The sequence below is a fragment of the Adelges cooleyi genome, unplaced genomic scaffold (genome assembly GCF_023614345.1).
Source record: "Adelges cooleyi isolate 19-005CV unplaced genomic scaffold, UGA_ACOO_1.1 ACOO_flye_CR_arks_rails_tigmint_CR_PRNA_21, whole genome shotgun sequence".
Taxonomy (NCBI): domain Eukaryota; kingdom Metazoa; phylum Arthropoda; class Insecta; order Hemiptera; family Adelgidae; genus Adelges; species Adelges cooleyi.
The window spans coordinates 8,780,765-8,791,999 of NW_026095871.1; the positions used below are offsets into that span (position 1 = coordinate 8,780,765).

General features: G+C 34.4%; 1 protein-coding gene across 1 annotated transcript in view; it reads right to left on the reverse strand.

Moving 5' to 3' along the window:
- LOC126834085 (uncharacterized) overlaps window positions 1-10,804 on the reverse strand; it is a 36,754-nt gene extending 25,950 nt beyond the window's left edge. Inside the window, exon 1 of the mRNA XM_050565741.1 lies at window positions 10,207-10,804. Coding sequence (XP_050421698.1) covers window positions 10,207-10,258 — 52 coding nt within the window. The 5' untranslated portion in view covers window positions 10,259-10,804. The remainder of the gene's footprint in view (window positions 1-10,206) is intronic.
- Between the last annotated feature and the right edge of the window lie 431 nt (window positions 10,805-11,235).

Genomic DNA, 11,235 nt, shown 5'->3' on the forward strand with positions numbered 1-11,235 from the left:
TTATTAACATTATTATTACATACACACGATATCCATATAAACTCGTACTTGGACCAAATGTCACCCACCACAGTAGCTGCGTTGACACGGATATCCTGATCAAATAGTCGTCAAATTATTTTATTATTATTTTACAATTATTTCCATACACGCTCACCTCTTTTTGCGCAACCATTATATAGGTCTCGCGTTGTGTTTATAATTTATTATTATATTTTATACATGAACGAACAAGGCCGCCGAGAAACGTTCATACCGGCCACAGCAGTTGTCTGAACAGTACAAAAAAAACCGTTGTTACTCGTGATTACAGTCGGAATAGCCAAAGGGTTAAAAGTCTCGGTTAGGTTAATTTCGCCGGGAATATGCCTACACATACAAACGTGCAACTTTTATGGCTACTAATTAACCACAATTAAAGCGTTAATTACAATACTGGACTATTAGTGTTCGGACTTGTGGTTTGACAAAGGATAAGCGTGTAGCGATCATCATTGTTCAATGTAATACAACCTACGAATGATAATTATCTACCAATGCTTACACTGAATTAAATACTATAATTTGTAAAATTATTTAATTTAATAAAATTTACAGTGAATTTATTTTAGAGAAGAATTACTGGGCTTGAGAATTCTTGTAAAATACAAAAATGTACACTATCTAAAATAACTAGAAATATTGACTAATAAATGTAAAATCAATGATGTATAATATCAAGTCATCGTCTAATGTCATTTAAGCCTATTATACCCATGGAAATTCGATAATTGTGTACTTAAGACTTCGCACATGAGTATACCAATATTAATTGAAATTTTATCTTTGCCGCTAATCGAACATGTCTCGCATGTGCAAAATGTGTGCCTTTTTCCATTTTAATACTGTGATTCTCTCGATATGCCATTATTTTTTTTATGATTTGTAATACTATTAGAAATCGAGAAAAGACCTCCACGTGCTACATAACGACCGATAAGCTCTATAACATGTACTCATGTTTATGAGATATCGTTTGAATACCCGCAGAGATCAAGCGAAGATGGAAGATTCTAGTATTAAATTATCTTGAGATAACATTTGTTATCTTATAAATATATTTATTGGAGTGTACAGAGCGTGTACATTGATAATGAACATACTCAGCGACGAACGACCGAGGAAACAGCATTATTTTTAACCGGGTAACATTATACTTCCCAGTTAAAAAAAAACGAAAAAATAAATAACAACACCTGAGACACTAAAGTGTCGAAAACCCCCTTGAAAAATTGGCACAGTTCGGGGTTTTCATTGTTTTACGACGTCTACACTTACATCTTCGTACTACTATTATTATTATTATATACAGTGACATTGAGACTGACAAAACACTTGATCGCTATAAATAGTATTTCAACGAATCAACCATTGCATTGTAATGTATTATAATATATTGTATCAATAAGTACAGTTTAAACCGATACTGTTGAAATGAAAACGGGCAACAGATAATATTATTGCTAAATTATTTAATTCCAATTTTCAACGAATCGCTGCGGTAAGACATGATAATTTTGGGAAAATTCCTTAAGCTGTTAATACATTTTGCTCCGTCTGAATATCCGTTCACGTTGTAATGGAGTAGTCAAAATTTCATTTTAAAAAGAATAAACTTAAAATAGACGAGGATACATATATTGTAATGTGTTGGGTCATAAATACTGGCAGTGGGCATAGGTATTTACTATCCAACGTCAGCATCATAAAAAAAATAATAGTTTATAAAATGTTTTAATGATGGGAACTGTACTTTGCATTGCGGCGTCAAGTATATTTATTATCATACAAATCCCGTTTTCATCACATCAATCGTTTCGTTAATCTAGACTACGTTTATATTTACGTAGAATTCCATTTCCTGCTAAACGATTAATATGTCTGGTTAATCGATCAGACGTACTTCACTTGAGATACAGTATAATAATAAAAATAACAGCGATTTTATCTATTTGACACCCGGAGTAATATTATTAAAATATTTAAAATCGAAAACCTGGTGTGCACTAAAAATTGACACCCCTAGTTTATAATAATACAGATGGCGAAACGTCGACAGGAAAAAAAAACTCTAAGAATCTAAGAACTTCAATCATTTGTATCACTTTATCATACTTCATGTGTTTCTTGTCTTCACACTAAATCAGCTGTCAAAGACAAATCAATCAATCAACGCTTTTAGCTCCATCGGCGTATTGCGACATGTAAACTGTACAAGTCTTCGTAATCAATTATCCAAACGGCGAATACACTGGTTATCCAAGTGTATTACTAATTATTGTTGGAGAAATTTTGTTAATTGATTTCGCGTTAATGAAGAACCCATTAAAAGCCGAAAGATGGCGAAACAAGTAGTTTTGAGTGCGAGAAACCCTGCAGTTAATTAATCACAGGTGCAACACAAACACCGGTTATTATTATTATGTATTTTGTATAATAATACAAAATACGATATGATCTGTACTTGAAACGTATGCAAGGCCGGATTAACAATTAGATACGTTCAGCGTATCATACGTACATTACATATGTGTAACATAGGTACAGCGCATAGCTAGAGAATACATAGAGCCTAGGACCAAACACACCAACCCTCTAGTAGGGTGATTCTTTTATTTTTATTTTTATGAGCAAATAATAATCAATTTTGTTGCGGAAGCCTTTAAGTTCTAGATTAACTTTTCATATTAATGAACTGTACGATACGGCTCTTGCTTCAGATAATGTTGGGTTTTTTTTTTAAATTTGTGTCATATTTATTAGTTTTACTACTATCACATGTCATAAGTCATATTTTATTGTAACTTTAGATTATTGTGTGATGAGTGTGGAAAAAGAGAGATAATAAGTAATTTAAATGTTGTTTAGTGTTCACGGGCAACTGAACATTTTACTAAGAAAATTCGCCGGGTCCCCCGAGACCAGCGGGTCGTTTCACCTTTTCACAGGTTTTGAGTGTATATAGTGTTTTCGCGGGCTATACGGGCAGCCACAGGAGTTTGGCACAGGATCTACGCAGCAGTTTTTCGCGAATATACAAACGCCCACGTATAATCCCCATCGACTACAACACCGCTACCGCCGCCGCTTATGATGTATACTTTTGCTAACCCTCTGCCCTGCCGTACCCCGAGATCAATACGTATAACAACTCGGATTTCTATAATCGGATGTCCGCTTGGTCGAAATCGGTAAACAAACGAATTACGCACAGACCGACGTCATAAAAAAAAACCAGACGGCTTTCCCGACGGGTAATCGGTGACAAAATAAATCACCGCTTGACGGTCAGATGTCATCCCTTGGATTTTCTCGACGGTCCATTTTGATTTGTGCGATTCTAATAATTCGGAAGTGTTACGTACAAAATTGTTTTGGTAATCGATTAGGAAGAACTAAATTTCCAACAGTCTTATTTACAATTTACCAATTATATATTATATACATATTTTGACCTATAAGTGGAGATATAAAGCAACACGATAAAAACAAACGGAAAAGATCCCAACGTTTTAACGTTCCGTGTACCGATGGCAGATAAGACAATGATAGAGCCGCGTACAATTCGCCCTTCAGGGACTACCGCAATTGAATTCCCATAAAAAAAAAAAGATAAGTATCTACCCGATATGATAATGATGACGGCTGTGTCTTTTTTTTCGTAATTGACACACGGAAGCCATAAAATACGTTTAATAATGCGTCGGCAGTGAACTAGCTTTGATATGTGAGAAACAGAGACAGTAAGGGGATCGGATCAGTGACCGGTAAACATCATCAGCACGACAGTATATTATTATGATAAATGTATATTTTCCCTTTAACTCTTCTCTCTCTCTCAGACCAACGGCGTAGCATAAAACAAAATAATATATTAAACTAGTTGGCCGCAGTGGTTTCAAAAGTTTTAAGAAAATGTCGAGTGTGCCTATACCAGTTTTTACCGATTTGCTCGATTAACGACAGCCGGCCGTTAGAATTTATCCTTTTACGACGTAGTACAACAAATTACAACTCTGATCATAAACTTACATAATGGAGAAACTCCACCTACATAAAAAGGCAAAAGCCAAGCAAAATTAAAAACCTATATCGTCAACTGACATAAGAATTGCACAGATAAACGAACACAGTACACACACACACTCAGACAGATCAAGTTGTTTTATTTTCGATAGGATAGGTACATAATATGGTCTTACTCATATCCCGAGATGTAAGCAGTATAACAGATCTGTAATATTTTATTTTATTAATGAATTGCTCTATACTTTTAGCGTAGCTAATATTTCTGAAAAGTTTTAGATTATAAATGTTTATAGGAAAGTACTATGTAAAAGTGTTTTAAGTTAGGACACAGATGTTCACTACCACCGTTGAAATTACCATCCGCCAGTCAAAATAGTTATAATTTATATGAAAATTGCCAGTTAACAATTTTGTATAATAATTGAAACCGGTGGTAAAATATATTGTATTAGTGACAAATCATTCGAACCCCGTTTTCATTATACGAGTGATTGGTTCATCCGCCTAGACTAGACTAGTAATTGCAATTTCTGTAAAACGATTAATATGTCTGGTCAATCGGCCAAAAATACTCCACAGTCCACTTCAAATACATACTGTACAACGATAAAATTATTATAGCAGCGTTATTATGTACATATTATTTTGATCACATTAACACCCAAAGTAATTGTGGACTTAACCAAAAATCAATATGAAATCATTATCATAAGTCGCATAATCGCCGTCCGTAAAATGAAATTCGGGTTTTCAAAGTGCGTATTTAGGTATTTATTTTTGTACGGCTTTTTATTTATTGGGTACGGGCTGTTTACGTTTACTCAGTGGACCAATCGCGAGGTTTGTGAACAAAAAGCTTAATGAAACGTATCCCGACAACAACAACGACGATGATGATGACAAATGGACTGGATTTTCTTGTCGAGTTTGTTCCACCCGCGTAGGTCGAAGCCGCGTGTTTTTCGACCGATAAGGTTTAACATACCTACCTGTAATTACTTACGCTCTTGTTTTATCCGAATATGTCATTTTTCTCAATATCATTTTACACATGCTGCGGACACCGCGTGTATGTAATAATACTATATACTATATACTATTATGCTGTACATTGCTGTAGTGTCGGTTTAGTTTGTAAGGATCGACCGAAACACGCGTGACACACCGACAAAGTACGAGTATTTTAACAAAAGTATTACCACGCAACAATAAACGACCGACATTTGTATTTTACAATATATTGTTTAAGCAAACACAATAGATAAAACGTGAGTATTTTATTATTTTTTAAAATTACTTTAAGGGGGTTGTAAAAAAATGGTCGTTTTATTTTCACTTTTTGGAAGACATTTTTGTTTATGTTTTTTACAATATTAGACTAATATAGACAAATTTTTATCTTTTTTGATATTTTCGAGAGCTCTGCCAACTATCAAAACTTAAATGGTAACGCATATATTTAACTTTTTTAATTGAGCATAATTTACTGAACATTTTGACTGGTCGACAACTAGTTTTGAATAACTTTTAAAGTTATTAAAACTTCAAACTTAGGGCGGAGGTAGAGTGCGGTAGACACTTATGCTCGCAGATAAAAATAATGTTACACTATATAATATCCCTTTATTTTAAATGAAGTGGACGGAGTATGTACCTACCTAGTAAATAAGTATTAACTGTTGTCCGAGCTATCCAGCTTTATAAATTATTTTCTTCCTATAATTGTAGATGCATATGTTTTTCAATACATAGAACATTTTTATCTTCATTCCTTATACGTAATATAAGTATGGACTTCGTTTTTTCAAATGGGGACATACGTTTTAATTCCATAAATGTGTAGACAAAAACACAAAAAATGTTAGCGTTTGAATTTTCATCAATCTGTTCGTTGCAATGACTTAGTGATGACTTTCGTTTTTCTACTAACTGTTGTCAATATCCTTTCGTTATTACTAAGACTAGTAGGCGTCACTGTATTTGAATAGATAAATACGAACCGCTCGTCTATTATTATCTCCAAGCAGTTAGGTAAAGAATGGCTTATCCGTATAAATAAAAAATAAAAATGAGTGTTATTGATGTCTGATTATCGGTGACAGTGTTATGGACGAGTCAATATTATTATTATTATTTTATGGGAATTCGCTGAGCTACTGTTTTTAAAACCCGAATGAACACTGATCTTAAATTCAAATCTTTAAAAAGTCATAAATGACGAACCGATTATTGAAAATTAAAAATTCAAACGACAATTTCAAAATTAAATTTTTTACCACCCGGTTATCGACTTAAATGTAGGTATGTGTTTGCAATTGAAAAAACAAAGTTGATATAATTATTCTGTACATAGGGATGATGATGGAAATTTTCAAATTAGTAAAATATGTACGCGTTATTAATTTTGATTAATTAAAATCAGGGTTTTCGATTTTTACCCAAAACGTTCTCTTCGCTTTTTTACTTTTTGCAATTAATGTTATGACTAAAAAAATGAAATTTTGCACGCAATCGAGTCTTTGACTATTTGCGCCTATGTATGATACATATTATATTTTGTCATAAATCGATTACACTTCCGATATTGATAATTACACGGCCCCGGTGCTAAGTATTGTAGTAATGCTACATTAATCTGTACTTCTTTACATGTAATGGTAAACCGTATGTTTACCATCATCATTCTTGCGTTATCATGTTATACGCTACGTTAGAGTCCAGTCGATTCGATATAAACCGTAAATTGTCCCAAAGAATCAAAATAGGCGTCAAAACCGTGTGATAAAATAAGTAACGGGTAACGGTCGTATTGTTTGCCGTCGAACGATGAAACCCGTGCAAAAGCCAAATGTACTTTATTGCATGTACACACATTTTCGCACGTTTGCCATTGCGGAGTGTTTTAACGTCTTATGAAGAACTGCGAGCATAGCGCCGGGGCTTTATTGCTTCCCCCGCAAACGGCCCCGTGACATTTCAGCCGAAGAACATACGGGACATGCCAAATAACAACGTCGAATGATCGAAAACTATGTAATACTAATAAATAATAAATAATACTACTATTATCTTTTTGCTGGATTACAAAAATTGTGCCTATCGTTCGACTTCGAGCAAATATTGGTCTTTTTATACCCGAAAAAAACATAAAACATAACGTTCAAACTCCGAAAAACACCGTAGGCTACCCAAAGTAAACTCAAGTAAAGTTATTCGATAATAATCAGCATATAATATCTGCGGTTTAGGTGTGATCAGAAAAAAAAACCTGATCTTACAAGCATAAAATAATGCACTTACAATATAATAATATTATGCGGTACCTTGTTAATTGCATCTGCCGCCTATCGACCAACAACGATCTGGTCAAATAAAAATAATCGCTCGATTTTTCCGTCTAATTAGTGTTTTTTAAATTAAATTCCCAAACGATATAAATTCTGATAGGTTTTTTCTACCGGAACATTTATATACAGCGATTAAATGGCGCCGACATTAATATGCAAATACACGATGTTCGATGTACAGAATAATTTATTGATTAAGTCACCGCCTAATAAATTTCTTATAGTCTATTATTGTCTCGTGGAAAACAATTTCGTTAGTACTCTCACTATATACCCGAAAAAAAGCAATGCAATTTACAGAAACTATTTTGTAATGATTTTTTCTATTTATAGCCATGTAACAATAGGGTATAAATAATAATTAATTATATATAAACTACTCTATATTATTATGTAATAATATAGCTGCGTAGGAAGCAAAAGCAAAATAATTCAAAATATTTCCTTTACCAAGAAACTTGTACGAAATCGATCGAAAAGCACTCCCACATCTTACATCATTTAGTGAAAACCAGAGCTGATATTCATTGAAAAATAACTATATTGTTAAGTTGTCCGTGTCCTATGCATCATATAAAATCATATTGTGTAATTAAAAATTCACGGAAGCTATTATTTATTTCGTTTTAAGTAAATAACGTACATTATTATTTATTACTGAAAAATCAAAATTGAAAATATTAGTATGGTTAGAGAACGGTTAATAAATAGAAACAATTACATAACATAGATAAAACTAATTAAGTATTAACAGCTAAGTTGTTATACAGAAGCGAAAAGCAATATTATAGAAATGCTTAAAAACTAGATTAGTAATAAAACAGTGAAAAAAAAAAAATATTAATTTTAAGCGTTCTAAAGTCTAAAAGCATAATATAATAACCAAAAAAAAAAATATGATTAGCTATGGATTAAAGCGTTATCTAGGTTTTGCATGTTTAAGAGGTTTGAAAACATAGACACTCGATACCTCACATGAATAACTGTTACTAAATTAAAAAACTGCTGTTAATTATCGGGTTTCCCAAAACCGGTAAAACCCAATTTATACTCGTTTAACTGAGGTGTCTTGTTTCAAAACCAGCTAAAAACAGTTTTCACAAACAACAAATAATTTCTTCAGACCGGCGATTTTTAAATCTTTATTTGATATTCAATAATAGTTAACCTAGTAATAGTGTAGACACTAAAAAACACGTTTTTTAAATGTTTTTAGATGGTTTTGAAACTAGACGCCTCATCTTTAGTCAATAGTTCAATAAAACGTGTTAGACAATTAATGTTTTGTAACCGCTTGGTTCCATACCTTAACGAATGACCATTCCCGAAATTGTGATTACGATTAACTAAGGCTTTACCGATGATTTTATAAGTATTAAAGCATGTATAATTTAACGCATAATATATTATACTACAGATGCCTGTAAACCACTAGTTGAGCTTAAAAAATGATACTTTGATTTAATCAAGTCTGATTGTTCAGATGTTTCCGGTATTCGTGCAAACCGCCTGGAAATAATTGGTATACTGTCACAGAATAAAATGAAAATAATTATGCTTCGGGTCGAGTCGGCGGATAATCGTTCAATTTAAAAGCGGCACGTCTATTTGTTATAATTTTAAAACGAAAAGTTATATAATTTATGTTTCAATAACATTGAACGACTCGTTAAGACGTGACGACTGTTTAAAATTCAATTAGGAAATCAAACATTTTACAGTCTCCTCCATTAGTTTGATTTAACTACCGACATCATCAGCACCTACCGGTTGTCGTTAAACGGAGAGAAAAAAAAAGATGCAAAACATGCCATATATTATAAAACAAGTCAGTTAACAAACTTAGACCGCTACCGCTTTCTTTGACTACCTGCTTATGCACCCTCCCACCACCACTGCCGTCACGGATTATACGGTCTGCCGGTTCTTATAACCCTTATCGCTGGTACTCAAGCCGCCGGTATTTTTTTTTAATCTCAACAATATTATATCGAATACACTTTTAATCAACGAGTTACGAAACAATTATGGTTTGTTATATACAAACCACTAAATTAGATACTGGAAACGACAGTGTTTTAATTGCCCCCCGCTCCCTTAACACTAAAATATATTGCAATTAATATTCAACATTATTATTATACTACACCTACAGTCTAATGTTTTTCTCATGATACAAAAAAATCGGATTTACGAGATACCTTTGTCATAATATATAATATAATGACCCGACTTAATAACATCTAAATAATTATAACAACGTCTTGCTATTAAAAAAAAAATAATAATAACCGCATTTGTAGCATGTAGGATTGCGTAATTTTTGCAATAAGTAACATTTAAATGAATTACACAAAAAAATCGTTATGTAAATGCGATATTTTTTAGCTCTACGCCAAAGGTAGGTAAATTGAAAAATTTTAATAGTAAAAAAAATTTGAATTAAAGAAAAATACATAAATATACGTTATTTATTTACCGGTTTTTCGAGAAAAGTAACACATTAATTTATTAATTTTTTTATTACAAACCACAGTTGAAGTGAAATATAATAAAAATGAAAAAAACTGATGGCGTTTTTACCCATACCTTTTGTACGGCGCTCTACTTCTGGCCTAAGTACTCAAGAGATCGGATCGAACACCAAGAGATAAAAAAAAAACAGAACCGATATTCTTAAGTTACACGCGATCCAAAAACCGGCAACCGGCAGCTTAGGCTTCGGTTTCCCGTTGTTGGCCCTTACCAGATGGTACCGGTTCTGTGCGGCTAAAGCGGCTTTTTCGCTTACCTAACGTGATGGGCAGCTCCCGCCATCTAGTCTTCTTGCCTTTCTTGCCCATTCTACCACCAACTTGACATGTGTTCCTCTGCAGTCGACTTGACGATGACCGTTGGCGGTGTCACTCGGTCGCGGACGCGGCGGCACACTCGGCGATCTTAATTTGCAGATAGTGAGAGATGTTTGTCTGGACCGCAATCGAAAATAATTCGAAGTGGACAAAACAAATAAAACGAGCCTTTTTCAAAAAGAAAAAGAAAAAATACCAACGCGGGCGTAGTCTTGTTCGGTTACAGTAAACAGACACCACCACACGACCGAGATGGGTGTTTCTCGTTTATAGTTGTAGACGGAATTTTTTTTTTTTTTTTACAAATAAATAAGATACACGCTGTGCGGGGTTAGAAAAAAATTTTTGTGATTTTTTAGCGAGACAAAAAATGAATAGAACCGCGGACGGCGAATGAGGCGTGTGCGACAGAGACGTAGACGTGGAGAGCGCTAGCGCGCGGCCGTGAAACTCGCGATCGAGCGGCTTGAATGGAATTGGACGATTATCAGTGGAACCGGGCTGCCGCCACCGCCGTCGCTGCTGTCGTCGTCGTCGCTGCCGGTGTCTCGCGTGTGTGGACGGGGGACCCCGACGGCGGCGTGGTGCCGAGAGGGGAGGACGGGAAGAAGCGTCGGCGGTGGGACACAGGACAGCGAAGCAGGCGGCTGCGGCGGCGGCGGAGGACATGCGCGAGACCGTTACGCGGGCGTAAAACTTTGCCGCCGCCTAGGCACCAAATTTTTTTTTTCTTTTTTTTTTACTCTAATCTTGTTATTACTATCTACCTTTTCCAGTCCCGTAAACACTTCACTAGGGTCCTAACCGCTACGATAAATTATTATTCCATTGTACTATAAAATGCTGTTAACCCGGTCACTAAAAACATGATGACTATAAACAGTTAAGAGTGCGCCAAAATTGGGTTGGTTTCTAACGATAGACTTCTGCTAGGTTCTGGTCATAAGGCTGTTCGTCAAAATACAAGT